The 17,273-nt window shown below is 39.4% G+C and overlaps 1 protein-coding gene across 1 annotated transcript; it reads left to right on the plus strand.

Moving 5' to 3' along the window:
- The first annotated feature begins 10,590 nt into the window (after positions 1–10,590).
- Positions 10,591–11,593, plus strand: LOC149752852 (uncharacterized). The gene has a single exon (XM_089925638.1). The coding sequence runs from the start codon at positions 10,613–10,615 to the stop codon at positions 11,591–11,593; it is 981 nt and encodes a 326-aa protein (XP_089781764.1). The 5' UTR covers positions 10,591–10,612.
- Positions 11,594–17,273: the final 5,680 nt, after the last annotated feature.

Here is a 17,273-nt window from a genome sequence, read left to right on the forward strand (position 1 = left end):
CGAATCTCAGACCCGAAAACTGCTCTCTGACTTTTCTTTGTGTTTCTCTTGGAGTCGACTCTTACTACCCTGGAGTCGACTCGTTGAACATTGGAGTCGACTCGCGCACTTCGGGAGTCGACTCGTTGACAGTTTCTGAGTTGAAGCTTTCTGTCCTTCTGTCTGTTCTCAGTCGGAGTCGACTCGTACTGATCTGGAGTCGACTCGAGCTCGTGCCAGTGAACTTGATACGCTTGGAGTCGACTCGTGATACTCGGGAGTCGACTCGAGTCTCAGACTTTGGTTCAGCAGACTTCTTACCTTATCCAAAATACTATGAACCAAATCTAGAGACACTTGGACAGGATTTTCACTGAAACACTCAATTGAATTCATTAGTAATCACAAGATATACTCAAATGCTTTGAGCTCATCAAAATCAAATGGGGTTTTAATCAATCACTCCACAATCTCCCCCTTTTTGATGATGACAAAACTTTGAGTATATGTAAAATGAATTGCTCATAAAACAATGAAGTAAAATCCATAAATGAATTCAAATGTCTGATAATTTAATTTATCCAAGTTTGAAAGGAGTAAAACATTAAATTTCGGAGTTAAAGCTCCCCCTTTCATTTGGAATTATATAAGCCTTCATATTATGCAATCAATTGTTTGGCTTATATGTCATTAATGATTTAGCTTGATTAAAATTCAGATTCTCCCCCTCAACATATGCATTCAACTATGTTTTAATTCTCTGAATTTCCTTTTAATGCTTTGAAGTTTTTGAACTGAATTTTATCTTTTTAGAGGGAAAATCTGTCAATTTGTTCTTGAGTAGGATTCAGCTAATCTCCGAATATCCCTTGAATAGATTCTGGAGATTACTCCATTAGGAGCCCCAAAAGAGAGATAATGAGCCTCGAGGTACCGAATCCACTTAGAACAAATTTGAGTGTGTTTTTAAGAGTTTATCTTTTTATTTATTTCCATCGATTTTTTTTACATATTTTTTCATATTTCTCCCCTTTTACACATTTTATACATATTTCTCCCCCTTTTTGTCATCATACCAAAAAGGAGGTAATCACACACAATCAATCATAAAGCAAAGCACATAATTGAAGATAAAATGTCTACTCATTGTATTGATATGAATGTGAATACATGTGAGAATACAATAAGTAAAGCAAAGCAAGACAAAACACAACTCAAACACATCTACGTCCTCCTCGAGGATGAAGCTCCCCCTCTCGAGGATGCATCTCCTCCTCTGGAGGATGTGGCACCTCCTCTCGAGGATGGTGCTCCTCCTCTCAATCGGCTCTGCTCCATGAGGAGGGTGACTGCATCTGTCACATGTCCGAGCTGCGTGATAATAGACGTGGTGGCTCTGCTATGTGTAGTGGAGATATTGACCCCCTAATGGATTTTGATGAATACAAAACACTAGAGCATAATTCCATTATATCTTAACAATTTAATTAAGGAATTCATGTGTTTTATCTAGAATATTGTTGAGAAATGTCTAGGCAAGTTCCCATAATTTTTATGAATTCATTGAAGAACATTTTGAGTTAATGAAAAAGTTCAGGGACAGCCGAGACGTCTCCTGATAGTTTCAGAGACGTCTCTGGCACAAACAGGAAGAACTGGCACACTTGGAGACGTCCCCGGCACCTGCCGAGTCGTCCCCGCGTTAGCGGAGTCGACTCTCTCAGTAGCGGAGTCGACTCTCTCAGTGGCGGCAGAAAGGCAGTTTTCAAGAGATATGCGCGAGACGTCCCCACTGTACGCCGAGTCGTCCCCGCAGGTAAAAAGGAGATTTCCCGAGTCGTCCCCAAGATAGCCGAGACGGCTCTCTCAGGGTTTTCCAGAGAATGGTTTTTTCGGTGATAAGGCAGCGGAGTCGACCCTGAGACAGCGGAGCCGTCCCCATGCATAAAGTGCAGACGAGCCGAGACGTCCCCTGAAAGAGCGGAGTCGACTCTCTCAGGGAATTCCAGAGGACATGTCTTTCGGAGATAAAGAAGCGGAGTCGTCCCCAAGGCAGCGGAGTCGTCCCCACTCAAAAAGTGCAGACAAGCCGAGACGTCCCCGTAAAGTGCCGAGTCGACCCCAGACAACATAAAAAGTAAAATCCTGTAGGCGAGACGTCCCTCGTTATAGCGGAGACGTCCCCGGAGCGCCTGGGACGCGACTGACAGCTTTTCAGGTTTGGTTTGAATTTCAAATCCTTCTCTTTTTGTTTCTAACGGCTATATTTACTTTTTGGGCTATAAAAAGGGACCTCTTAAGTGGTTCTTAACAACTCTTCACCAACCAAAAAGCTAGATCAATTCAAGAGAGAAGTTAGAAAGAAAAGCTCAAGGGAGTGAGTGCATTCAAGGAAGGAAATCAAGTATTCTCAAGTCTCCCAAGCGATTTCAAGCTCAACCACTCTCGTGCGCTCGGGATTCGAAGCTCACACTCAACCCTACGCGCTCCACCTCGGAAGAATCAACATTTTCCACGCTTCCAACGGCAAAAGGATTCTTCCGGGTTACATTATTCATAATTGTTATATTTGCTTCTTAGAGCTTTTATTTTCTTTTGTAAACTCTTTTATTGTGGTGCTTGTTCCAGTCAAGGGACTTGGAACAAGGGAAAGGCGTCCCAAGCCTAAGAGAAATTGGGGGTTTTAGGGTTTGTTGTGAGCCCGGTGTAAAACAACGAGTTGGGTAGTGAACTCGCAAAACTACCGTACTGTAATATTGGATTATAGTGGAAATTCCCAAAGGCGCTTTGGAGAGTGGATGTAGGAGCGGTGAAGGCTCCGAACCACTATAAAACCGTGTGTTTGTGGTTGTCTCTTCTTATCTCTTTATCTTTATTTTAGTTCTTATATTTGTGTGTTTTATTTTTAATTAGGCAAAAAGTTTTTAAAACACCCAATTCACCCCCCTCTTGGGTGACCATCTCTGGGCAACAAGTGGTATCAGAGCGGGTGCTCTGTATATTTCTTGAAAGACCTAACTGTCTTAGCCAAAGATCTAGATGGCAACACCCTTTAACAATGTTCCTGCCTAGGGGCAAGCAACCAATAGACCTCCACTCTTCAATGGGACAAATTATACCTATTGGAAGACGAGAATGAGAATTTTCATTTAAGCACAAGACTATGCCTTGTGGAGGGTTATAGTCAAGGGACCACAAGAACCATCACACGTGGTGAATGGCGTTCGAGTTCCCAAACCTGAGGAGGATTGGGATGAGAATGATGATAGGATGGCTCAACTCAATTCTAGAGCCATGAACTCATTATTTTGTTCTCTAGATGTAAATGAGTTCAATAGAGTCTCTACATGCAGTTCCGCTAAGAAAATATGGGATAGGCTTGAAGTTACCCACGAGGGTACAAATCAAGTCAAAGAGTCCAAAGTGAATATTCTAGTTCACAAGTATGAATTGTTTAAGATGGAACCTAATGAAACCATCACATGCATGTTTACACGTTTTACCGAAATTATTAATGGTCTAAAAAGCTTGGGCAAATCTTACACTAACCCCGAACTTGTGAGTAAAATTCTCAGGTCACTGCCAAAAGCATGGGAAGCAAAGGTCACGGCGATTGTAGAAGCCAAAGACCTCAACACCTTGGGGCTAGAACAACTCTTGGGCTCATTGATGACGCATGAGCTCACGATGAAGCAGCATGAAGAAGAGTTGCCAAAGAAAAAGACAATCGCACTCAAGGCTACCTCAAGTGTATGTGAAGAAGAGAGCAGTGAGAGTGAAGAAGAAAGTCAAGATGAGGACTTGGGTTTGATAGTAAGGAAATTTAAAAAGTTCATGAGAAGAAAGAAACCATTCCCAAGAAAGAAATTTGGAGGAAGAAATGATTGGGAAAAAGAAAAAGAAAAAGAAAGAGACCCAATCGTATGCTATGACTGCAAGAGACCGGGACATATTCGTTCCGAATGCCCACAACAAAAGAAGCATTTTGGAAAGAAGAAGAAAAAGGCATTGAAGGCAACATGGGATGACAGTGACACATCATCCTCCGAGGAAGAGAAGAAAGAGACCGCCAATCTATGCTTCATGGCGCTCGAAGATGACGAGGTATGTCAAAACCCAACTATAAATTTTACTTTAGAAGAATTATATGATGCTTTTCAAGAACTTATGGGTGATTGTAGTATGTTAGGAGCAAAGAATAAAGAATTAAAAGCCTCAAATCAAAAACTAAAGAAAAATATTGAAAACCTATTAATTGAAAAGGAGAGCGTTAAAAATATGAACACTACTAACCTAAAAATCGAAAATTCAAGACTTAGCACTGAAAATGAAAAGGCAAAAACACTAATCAAGGAATTAAATCTAAAAGTAAATTCCCTACTCAATAGTAATACCTCACTTGCGCAAACTGTTGAATCTCTTAAAAAGGATATGAAATAACTAGTTAAAGAAAATTTGAATCTTAAGAATGAGGTACTTAAGTACAAGCCAATTGTTGAAAAATTCACACAAAGCTCTGAAAAATTAAATCTTATTCTCTCAAATCAAAGAGCTGTTTTCAATAAAGCCGGATTAGGATATAAAACTAATAAGCAACAAAAGTATCTAAAGAATTTCTTTGTAAAAGCAAAAGACGTAAAAACTGAAAAACCAACATGCTTTCTTTGTGGAAAGAACGGACATAAAGCCTACTCTTGTATTCAAAGAAAAATCCAAACTAACAAGAGTACATTTGTAAAAGCTAAAAACATAACTAAAGTATGGGTGCCTAAGGGAGTCAACTACACTAACCACGAAGGACCCAAGAAAACTTGGGTACCTAAGAGCTTCACATGATCATTCTGCAGATATGCCTTGCAGCCGGAAATAAAAAGAGAATGTGGTATCTTGATAGTGGTTGCTCAAGGCATATGACCGGTGACAAGAGTCTCTTCGTCACCTTGGAATCAAAAGAAGGAGGAGTAGTCACATTTGGAGACAATGCTAAAGGTCGAATTATTGGTGTTGGTAAAATCTCCATATCACCCTCCTCATTTATAGATAATGTATTGTTAGTTAATGGACTAAAACATAATTTATTAAGTATAAGTCAATTTTGTGACAAGGGCTTTAAAGTGTCATTTGAATCATCACTATGCATAATTAATAGTCCAATTGATAATGAGATCATACTCACAGGACATAGGCATGGAAACATTTACATGGTAGATCTTGATGATCTCACCATGAGGGATGGCCAATGTCTTGTAGCCATGAATCCCAAAGTCAATGAGACTAGTTGGTTATGGCATCGTAGGTTAGGGCATGCTAGCATGGATTTAATCTCTAAATTGATCACAAAGGATCTAGTCAAAGGACTACCACAAATAGACTTTGAAAAGAATAAAATTTGTGCGGCATGTCAATTAGGGAAACAAACAAGAAGTTCTTTCAAGTCTAAGAACATAGTCTCAACATCAAAATCCTTAGAACTAATTCACATGGATTTGTTTGGACCCACTAGAACTGCTAGTCTAGGGGGTAAGAAATTTGGTCTTGTCATTGTTGATGATTTTTCACGTTTTACATGGGTTTCATTTCTTGCACACAAAGATGAGTCCTTTCTCGCTTTTGTCAAGTTTCATAATAAGGTTTCGAATGAACTCAATCTTAAACTAAAAGCAATTAGGAGTGATCATGGTACCGAGTTTGAAAATCAACACTTTGAAAAGTTTTGTGACGAAAATGGTATCAATCACAATTTCTCGGCACCTAGGACACCCCAACAAAATGGGGTGGTAGAAAGGAAGAATCGCACACTAGCCGATATGGCTCGTACCATGTTGTGCGAATCGGATCTACCAAAGTATTTCTGGGCTGAAGCAATAAATACCTCATGTTATATCTTAAATCGTGCTTTAGTTAGATCCATCTTAAAGAAAACACCGTATGAATTGATAAAAGGTAAGAAACCAAATATAAGTTATTTTCATGTTTTCGGTTGTCGATGCTTTATTTTGAATAATGGAAAGGACAATCTCAGTAAATTTAGTGCTAAATCAGATGAGGGGATCTTCTTAGGTTATTCCTCATCTAGTAGAGCATACAGGGTCTTCAACAAGAGAACTCTCGTTGTTGAAGAATCCATTCATGTTGTTTTTGATGAAACTAATGGAGATTCTTCTAGAAAAGAAGAAGATGGTGATGCAGGTATACTTGAAGACCGAATAAAGGAATTCTCCATACAAGACAAACAACATGAGGATGAGGTCAAGGAAGATACAAATCAGCAAGATGAAGAAGGTCAACCTCCATCAAAAATTCAAGATTTTCCTAAAGAATGGAGGTATGCACATGGTCATCCAAAAGATCTAATCCTTGGTGATCCTTCACAAGGTATAAGAACTAGATCCTCTTTAAGAAACACTAGTAATTACCTTGCTTTCGTATCACAAATAGAGCCTAAATCACTAGAAGAAGCTGAAAAAGATGATAATTGGATGAATGCTATGCAAGAGGAATTAAATCAATTCGAAAGAAATGAAGTTTGGACTCTAATGAAAAGACCCCCTAATGTTTCAATTATAGGTACCAAGTGGGTGTATAGAAATAAACTAGATGAAGATGGAATAGTAATAAGAAACAAAGCTAGGCTAGTGGCCAAAGGATATAATCAGGAGGAAGGAATAGATTTTGACGAAACTTTTGCTCCTGTTGCTAGACTACTTTTAGCATATGCATGCTTCATGGATTTTAAACTTTATCAAATGGATGTAAAAAGTGCATTTTTAAATGGCTATATAATGGAGGAAGTTTATGTAGGACAACCTCCAGGTTTTGAAAATCACTTACATCCAGATTATGTTTATAAATTGCATAAAGCATTGTATGGACTTAAGCAAGCCCCTAGGGCATGGTATGAAAGGTTAAGTAATTTCCTAATTGAGAACAAATTCAAGAGAGGAAATGTAGACAAAATCCTCTTTATTAAAAGAAAAGAAAATGACTTATTGCTTGTACAAATTTATGTGGATGATATAATTTTTGGTGCTACTAATGATAGTCTTTGTCAAGAGTTTGCCAAGCTTATGCAGGAAGAATTTGAAATGAGCATGATGGGTAAGCTCAACTTCTTCCTTGGGTTACAAATAAAACAATCAGAGGAAGGCATCTTCATCAGTCAGTCCAAATACATCAAGGAAGACTCTTACTACCCTGGAGTAAGAGGACTCTTACTGCTCTCTGACTTTTCTTTGTGTTTCTCTTGGAGTCGACTCTTACTACCCTGGAGTCGACTCGTTGAACATTGGAGTCGACTCGCGCACTTCGGGAGTCGACTCGTTGACAGTTTCTGAGTTGAAGCTTTCTGTCCTTCTGTCTGTTCTCAGTCGGAGTCGACTCGTACTGATCTGGAGTCGACTCGAGCTCGTGCCAGTGAACTTGATATGCTTGGAGTCGACTCGTGATACTCGGGAGTCGACTCGAGTCTCAGACTTTGGTTCAGCAGACTTCTTACCTTATCCAAAATACTATGAACCAAATCTAGAGACACTTGGACAGGATTTTCACTGAAACACTCAATTGAATTCATTAGTAATCACAAGATATACTCAAATGCTTTGAGCTCATCAAAATCAAATGGGGTTTTAATCAATCACTCCACAATCTCCCCCTTTTTGATGATGACAAAACTTTGAGTATATGTAAAATGAATTGCTCATAAAACAATGAAGTAAAATCCATAAATGAATTCAAATGTCTGATAATTTAATTTATCCAAGTTTGAAAGGAGTGAAACATTAAATTTCGGAGTTAAAGCTCCCCCTTTCATTTGGAATTATATAAGCCTTCATATTATGCAATCAATTGTTTGGCTTATATGTCATTAATGATTTAGCTTGATTAAAATTCAGATTCTCCCCCTCAACATATGCATTCAACTATGTTTTAATTCTCTGAATTTCCTTTTAATGCTTTGAAGTTTTTGAACTGAATTTTATCTTTTTAGAGGAAAAATCTGTCAATTTGTTCTTGAGTAGGATTCAGCTAATCTCCGAATATCCCTTGAATAGATTCTGGAGATTACTCCATTAGGAGCCCCAAAAGAGAGATAATGAGCCTCGAGGTACCGAATCCACTTAGAACAAATTTGAGTGTGTTTTTAAGAGTTTATCTTTTTATTTATTTCCTTCGATTTTTTTTACATATTTTTTCATATTTCTCCCCTTTTACACATTTTATACATATTTCTCCCCCTTTTTGTCATCATACCAAAAAGGAGGTAATCACACACAATCAATCATAAAGCAAAGCACATAATTGAAGATAAAATGTCTACTCATTGTATTGATATGAATGTGAATACATGTGAGAATACAATAAGTAAAGCAAAGCAAGACAAAACACAACTCAAACACATCTACGTCCTCCTCGAGGATGAAGCTCCCCCTCTCGAGGATGCATCTCCTCCTCTGGAGGATGTGGCACCTCCTCTCGAGGATGGTGCTCCTCCTCTCAATCGGCTCTGCTCCATGAGGAGGGTGACTGCATCTGTCACATGTCCGAGCTGCGTGATAATAGACGTGGTGGCTCTGCTATGTGTAGTGGAGATGTTGACCCCCTAATGGATTTTGATGAATACAAAACACTAGAGCATAATTCCATTATATCTTAACAATTTAATTAAGGAATTCATGTGTTTTATCTAGAATATTGTTGAGAAATGTCTAGGCAAGTTTCCATAATTTTTATGAATTCATTGAAGAACATTTTGAGTTAATGAAAAAGTTCAGGGACAGCCGAGACGTCTCCTGATAGTTTCAGAGACGTCTCTGGCACAAACAGGAAGAACTGGCACACTTGGAGACGTCCCCGGCACCTGCCGAGTCGTCCCCGCGTTAGCGGAGTCGACTCTCTCAGTAGCGGAGTCGACTCTCTCAGTGGCGGCAGAAAGGCAGTTTTCAAGAGATATGCGCGAGACGTCCCCACTGTACGCCGAGTCGTCCCCGCAGGTAAAAAGGAGATTTCCCGAGTCGTCCCCAAGATAGCCGAGACGGCTCTCTCAGGGTTTTCCAGAGAATGGTTTTTTCGGTGATAAGGCAGCGGAGTCGACCCTGAGACAGCGGAGCCGTCCCCATGCATAAAGTGCAGACGAGCCGAGACGTCCCCTGAAAGAGCGGAGTCGACTCTCTCAGGGAATTCCAGAGGACATGTCTTTCGGAGATAAAGAAGCGGAGTCGTCCCCAAGGCAGCGGAGTCGTCCCCACTCAAAAAGTGCAGACAAGCCGAGACGTCCCCGTAAAGTGCCGAGTCGACCCCAGACAACATAAAAAGTAAAATCCTGTAGGCGAGACGTCCCTCGTTATAGCGGAGACGTCCCCGGAGCGCCTGGGACGCGACTGACAGCTTTTCAGGTTTGGTTTGAATTTCAAATCCTTCTCTTTTTGTTTCTAACGGCTATATTTACTTTTTGGGCTATAAAAAGGGACCTCTTAAGTGGTTCTTAACAACTCTTCACCAACCAAAAAGCTAGATCAATTCAAGAGAGAAGTTAGAAAGAAAAGCTCAAGGGAGTGAGTGCATTCAAGGAAGGAAATCAAGTATTCTCAAGTCTCCCAAGCGATTTCAAGCTCAACCACTCTCGTGCGCTCGGGATTCGAAGCTCACACTCAACCCTACGCGCTCCACCTCGGAAGAATCAACATTTCCCACGCTTCCAACGGCAAAAGGATTCTTCCGGGTTACATTATTCATAATTGTTATATTTGCTTCTTAGAGCTTTTATTTTCTTTTGTAAACTCTTTTATTGTGGTGCTTGTTCCAGTCAAGGGACTTGGAACAAGGGAAAGGCGTCCCAAGCCTAAGAGAAATTGGGGGTTTTAGGGTTTGTTGTGAGCCCGGTGTAAAACAACGAGTTGGGTAGTGAACTCGCAAAACTACCGTACTGTAATATTGGATTATAGTGGAAATTCCCAAAGGCGCTTTGGGGAGTGGATGTAAGAGCGGTGAAGGCTCCGAACCACTATAAAACCGTGTGTTTGTGGTTGTCTCTTCTTATCTCTTTATCTTTATTTTAGTTCTTATATTTGTGTGTTTTATTTTTAATTAGGCAAAAAGTTTTTAAAACACCCAATTCACCCCCCTCTTGGGTGACCATCTCTGGGCAACAAGTGGTATCAGAGCGGGTGCTCTGTATATTTCTTGAAAGACCTAACTGTCTTAGCCAAAGATCTAGATGGCAACACCCTTTAACAATGTTCCTGCCTAGGGGCAAGCAACCAATAGACCTCCACTCTTCAATGGGACAAATTATACCTATTGGAAGACGAGAATGAGAATTTTCATTTAAGCACAAGACTATGCCTTGTGGAGGGTTATAGTCAAGGGACCACAAGAACCATCACACGTGGTGAATGGCGTTCGAGTTCCCAAACCTGAGGAGGATTGGGATGAGAATGATGATAGGATGGCTCAACTCAATTCTAGAGCCATGAACTCATTATTTTGTTCTCTAGATGTAAATGAGTTCAATAGAGTCTCTACATGCAGTTCCGCTAAGAAAATATGGGATAGGCTTGAAGTTACCCACGAGGGTACAAATCAAGTCAAAGAGTCCAAAGTGAATATTCTAGTTCACAAGTATGAATTGTTTAAGATGGAACCTAATGAAACCATCACATGCATGTTTACACGTTTTACCGAAATTATTAATGGTCTAAAAAGCTTGGGCAAATCTTACACTAACCCCGAACTTGTGAGTAAAATTCTCAGGTCACTGCCAAAAGCATGGGAAGCAAAGGTCACGGCGATTGTAGAAGCCAAAGACCTCAACACCTTGGGGCTAGAACAACTCTTGGGCTCATTGATGACGCATGAGCTCACGATGAAGCAGCATGAAGAAGAGTTGCCAAAGAAAAAGACAATCGCACTCAAGGCTACCTCAAGTGTATGTGAAGAAGAGAGCAGTGAGAGTGAAGAAGAAAGTCAAGATGAGGACTTGGGTTTGATAGTAAGGAAATTTAAAAAGTTCATGAGAAGAAAGAAACCATTCCCAAGAAAGAAATTTGGAGGAAGAAATGATTGGGAAAAAGAAAAAGAAAAAGAAAGAGACCCAATCGTATGCTATGACTGCAAGAGACCGGGACATATTCGTTCCGAATGCCCACAACAAAAGAAGCATTTTGGAAAGAAGAAGAAAAAGGCATTGAAGGCAACATGGGATGACAGTGACACATCATCCTCCGAGGAAGAGAAGGAAGAGACCGCCAATCTATGCTTCATGGCGCTCGAAGATGACGAGGTATGTCAAAACCCAACTATAAATTTTACTTTAGAAGAATTATATGATGCTTTTCAAGAACTTATGGGTGATTGTAGTATGTTAGGAGCAAAGAATAAAGAATTAAAAGCCTCAAATCAAAAACTAAAGAAAAATATTGAAAACCTATTAATTGAAAAGGAGAGCGTTAAAAATATGAACACTACTAACCTAAAAATCGAAAATTCAAGACTTAGCACTGAAAATGAAAAGGCAAAAACACTAATCAAGGAATTAAATCTAAAAGTAAATTCCCTACTCAATAGTAATACCTCACTTGCGCAAACTGTTGAATCTCTTAAAAAGGATATGAAATAACTAGTTAAAGAAAATTTGAATCTTAAGAATGAGGTACTTAAGTACAAGCCAATTGTTGAAAAATTCACACAAAGCTCTGAAAAATTAAATCTTATTCTCTCAAATCAAAGAGCTGTTTTCAATAAAGCCGGATTAGGATATAAAACTAATAAGCAACAAAAGTATCTAAAGAATTTCTTTGTAAAAGCAAAAGACGTAAAAACTGAAAAACCAACATGCTTTCTTTGTGGAAAGAACGGACATAAAGCCTACTCTTGTATTCAAAGAAAAATCCAAACTAACAAGAGTACATTTGTAAAAGCTAAAAACATAACTAAAGTATGGGTGCCTAAGGGAGTCAACTACACTAACCACGAAGGACCCAAGAAAACTTGGGTACCTAAGAGCTTCACATGATCATTCTGCAGATATGCCTTGCAGCCGGAAATAAAAAGAGAATGTGGTATCTTGATAGTGGTTGCTCAAGGCATATGACCGGTGACAAGAGTCTCTTCGTCACCTTGGAATCAAAAGAAGGAGGAGTAGTCACATTTGGAGACAATGCTAAAGGTCGAATTATTGGTGTTGGTAAAATCTCCATATCACCCTCCTCATTTATAGATAATGTATTGTTAGTTAATGGACTAAAACATAATTTATTAAGTATAAGTCAATTTTGTGACAAGGGCTTTAAAGTGTCATTTGAATCATCACTATGCATAATTAATAGTCCAATTGATAATGAGATCATACTCACAGGACATAGGCATGGAAACATTTACATGGTAGATCTTGATGATCTCACCATGAGGGATGGCCAATGTCTTGTAGCCATGAATCCCAAAGTCAATGAGACTAGTTGGTTATGGCATCGTAGGTTAGGGCATGCTAGCATGGATTTAATCTCTAAATTGATCACAAAGGATCTAGTCAAAGGACTACCACAAATAGACTTTGAAAAGAATAAAATTTGTGCGGCATGTCAATTAGGGAAACAAACAAGAAGTTCTTTCAAGTCTAAGAACATAGTCTCAACATCAAAATCCTTAGAACTAATTCACATGGATTTGTTTGGACCCACTAGAACTGCTAGTCTAGGGGGTAAGAAATTTGGTCTTGTCATTGTTGATGATTTTTCACGTTTTACATGGGTTTCATTTCTTGCACACAAAGATGAGTCCTTTCTCGCTTTTGTCAAGTTTCATAATAAGGTTTCGAATGAACTCAATCTTAAACTAAAAGCAATTAGGAGTGATCATGGTACCGAGTTTGAAAATCAACACTTTGAAAAGTTTTGTGACGAAAATGGTATCAATCACAATTTCTCGGCACCTAGGACACCCCAACAAAATGGGGTGGTAGAAAGGAAGAATCGCACACTAGCCGATATGGCTCGTACCATGTTGTGCGAATCGGATCTACCAAAGTATTTCTGGGCTGAAGCAATAAATACCTCATGTTATATCTTAAATCGTGCTTTAGTTAGATCCATCTTAAAGAAAACACCGTATGAATTGATAAAAGGTAAGAAACCAAATATAAGTTATTTTCATGTTTTCGGTTGTCGATGCTTTATTTTGAATAATGGAAAGGACAATCTCAGTAAATTTAGTGCTAAATCAGATGAGGGGATCTTCTTAGGTTATTCCTCATCTAGTAGAGCATACAGGGTCTTCAACAAGAGAACTCTCGTTGTTGAAGAATCCATTCATGTTGTTTTTGATGAAACTAATGGAGATTCTTCTAGAAAAGAAGAAGATGGTGATGCAGGTATACTTGAAGACCGAATAAAGGAATTCTCCATACAAGACAAACAACATGAGGATGAGGTCAAGGAAGATACAAATCAGCAAGATGAAGAAGGTCAACCTCCATCAAAAATTCAAGATTTTCCTAAAGAATGGAGGTATGCACATGGTCATCCAAAAGATCTAATCCTTGGTGATCCTTCACAAGGTATAAGAACTAGATCCTCTTTAAGAAACACTAGTAATTACCTTGCTTTCGTATCACAAATAGAGCCTAAATCACTAGAAGAAGCTGAAAAAGATGATAATTGGATGAATGCTATGCAAGAGGAATTAAATCAATTCGAAAGAAATGAAGTTTGGACTCTAATGAAAAGACCCCCTAATGTTTCAATTATAGGTACCAAGTGGGTGTACAGAAATAAACTAGATGAAGATGGAATAGTAATAAGAAACAAAGCTAGGCTAGTGGCCAAAGGATATAATCAGGAGGAAGGAATAGATTTTGACGAAACTTTTGCTCCTGTTGCTAGATTAGAGGCTATTAGACTACTTTTAGCATATGCATGCTTCATGGATTTTAAACTTTATCAAATGGATGTAAAAAGTGCATTTTTAAATGGCTATATAATGGAGGAAGTTTATGTAGGACAACCTCCAGGTTTTGAAAATCACTTACATCCAGATTATGTTTATAAATTGCATAAAGCATTGTATGGACTTAAGCAAGCCCCTAGGGCATGGTATGAAAGGTTAAGTAATTTCCTAATTGAGAACAAATTCAAGAGAGGAAATGTAGACAAAATCCTCTTTATTAAAAGAAAAGAAAATGACTTATTGCTTGTACAAATTTATGTGGATGATATAATTTTTGGTGCTACTAATGATAGTCTTTGTCAAGAGTTTGCCAAGCTTATGCAGGAAGAATTTGAAATGAGCATGATGGGTAAGCTCAACTTCTTCCTTGGGTTACAAATAAAACAATCAGAGGAAGGCATCTTCATCAGTCAGTCCAAATACATCAAGGAAATGCTGGAAAAATTCAAGATGAAGGATGCAAAGGAAATCAGCACACCCATGGGCTCAAGTTGCAAGCTAGACAAAGATGAAAAAGGTAAAAGTATAGACTGCAAATTATACAGAGGTATGATAGGCTCTCTACTTTATCTTACTGCTAGTAGACCAGATATATTATTCAGTGTTTGTATGTGTGCTAGATACCAAGCATGTCCTAAGGAATCACACTTGCAAGCTGTTAAGAGAATTTTTAGATATCTAGTAGGGACATCTAATGTAGGCTTATGGTATTCTAAACAATCTGACATAAACTTAATTGCTTATTCCGATGCTGATTTTGCCGGGTGCAAACTCGACAGAAAAAGCACAAGTGGCACATGTCAATTCTTGGGTGCCAATTTGGTTTCTTGGTTTAGCAAGAAACAAAATTCAGTTGCTTTGTCCACAGCTGAGGCTGAGTACATTGCAGCTGGAAGCTGTTGTGCCCAAGTTCTTTGGATTAAGCAACAACTTGAAGACTTCGGTATCAAAATGGATAATATACCAATTAAATGTGATAATACAAGTGCAATTAATTTAACAAAAAATCCTGTCCAACACTCTAAGTCAAAGCATATAGAGATTAGGCATCATTTTATTAGGGATCATGTGCTGAAAAATGATGTGATGATTGAATATGTATGTACAGAAAATCAATTAGCTGATATCTTTACAAAGCCCCTTTGTAAAGAAAGATTCAATTTCTTAAGGAATGCCTTGAGCTTGTATGATCCTAGCAAATGAGTTGAATTTGTATTGGATTACTTTGCTACTCAAATTAGTAATCAACCTCAAGGTAGACATAAGTGAAAACATGAATTCATCTAAGCTAAATGACGAACTGTTTGACTTTCCGGAGGATGGTTACCCTCCCTTGGACTCTTCATGGAGATATTTTCAGAACCTATTTCATAGGTATTCGAAATTTGGTCAAACATTCCTCATTTCAATATTAATAATTCAAAAAAATTATCAAATTATTATAGGTTGTATCCTTAAGGGGGAGGATCACAAACAAATTCACTCTAAGTTTATCAAAAGAGATCATGTCGATTAGGGTAATTAACCAAAATTGGGAGAAGATAGAATACAGTCTGAAATTTTTCAGTGCCGGAGACGTCTCTGGCAAATCGCAGAGACGTCCCCCCAAGGGGAGACGTCTCGCCTTAGTCGCGGAGACGTCTCGGGGACCGAATGAGAGCTTTTTAAATAGGTCAAAATTGCTCGAGCCGACTCGAGCTTTCTCCCTCATTCCCGACCAAAACGGAAAACCCTAGCCTCCATTTGCTCTCCACCTCAAATCCCAGCCTCCGTTTACTCTAAATTACAAACCCTAGCATCCATGGCACCAAAGAAAGCTAGGACAACCCGTGGGAGGCGATCTAGAGTAGCGGCCGACGGTGAGGAACGGCGGGAAGAACCCTCCGCGCCTTCTCCTCCGGTTGCTCCGCTGACCACGACGATTTCCTGTGCAAATCGCACAGTCACGACTGGTAGGTACATCGATTTCTCCTTTTTAGATCATGAGGGGTTCTCTATTGGAGAGAGACTCCGAGCTCAAGGGTGGGAGCACCTTTGCACACTAAATACCTCGACCTATCCCGGCCTAGTTAGAGAGTTTTTTAGCAATATGGCATTAGGGGACCAAGGGTACACTGGATGTGTCCGGGGGACATTAGTGGAAGTAAATGAAGATGTCCTATCCACTGTCCTACAAATCCCTAAGGACGGTGAGGCTCCAACCTCACTTCCCCAAAGGGAATTAGCCCTAAATCTGCTGTTAGGACAAGAGGACTGCGGCCCTCTTGATGTTATCAACTCCCAAGACCTAAACGCCGAAATGAGATTACTTTTAAGTATTGTCAACCAGGTCTTGTTTCCCAAAACCGGTCGCTTCGATTTTGTTTCGGAGCGAGATTTAGCTATTATGCATCATATCCTACAAGGGATCCCTCTAAACCTTCCTAGACTCATGCTAAATTACATTGCCCTATGTCATAGGTATTCTAGATTTAGTATACCCTATGGCATGATCTTTACCTTAATCTTTAAACACTTCAAGGTTCCCATTCCAACAAATGAACCTGCAAAGGCCTTGAGAAACACCGACTACTATAATGAGGGCACAATGAGAAGAATGGAGTTTCATAAGATAGATGGGTCGTGGGTCAAGGTTCTAAAAAGAAAAGCACAAACCATAGAGCCTGAAATCCCACATCATGAGTCTGACCATCACTCTCCTCCACCTAGCCACATGAACATCCCTGATATTCCCTCCAGCTCAGCTGGACCTTCCACATCCATGCCACCACCTCCTCCAGTCAGTGGGCCCTCCTTCCTATCAGAGGATCAGATGCACACCTTAGCATCTGCCATTTGCCAGCAGATAAGGGAGGAGATGAGATCCATGATCTCCACAGAGTTGGCCCCCATCAGAGCTTCACATGAAGGGCTTCTACAAGAGATGAAAGATATTAGAAGTCAAATTGAAGCTACAACACAAGAAATAATTGGTATGGGTGCCACCCAAACCATCAGATCATTAGAGCTCAAGGACAGCTTGAAGAGCATTTCCAAGAGTCTTAAAGAGCTAACAAAGCCAGATGGCAATGTGAGCACCTTAGTTGCCCAACTCAGAGGAAGAATTGAAATGGCAACTATAGAGTTTGAGGCACTTGTGGCAGGTTTCCACAAGTCACAGGGAGATCAATTTAAGACCCTCATGGATTCTATCAATGCATTCATAGATGCAGCTTGTAAGGCTTATGCACAAAGTACAACTAGTAGGCCCCATGAGCAACGTCGCCGATGATGGATATCTTGTAGGATCTTCTTTTTGTAAATCCTAGGCTATTTTGAAACACCTTTTGTATTAGAAATCAATACTTGTAATGATT

The sequence above is a fragment of the Phoenix dactylifera genome, chromosome 9 (assembly GCF_051530095.1).
Source record: "Phoenix dactylifera cultivar Ajwa chromosome 9, Ajwa_hap1_PhDact_Kaust_v1.1, whole genome shotgun sequence".
Lineage (NCBI taxonomy): Eukaryota > Viridiplantae > Streptophyta > Magnoliopsida > Arecales > Arecaceae > Phoenix > Phoenix dactylifera.

Excerpts from the sequence above, each read along its gene's own strand:
- LOC149752852 (XM_089925638.1), top strand. The coding sequence starts at position 10,613 with ATGGAACCTAATGAAACCATCACATGCATGTTTACACGTTTTACCGAA.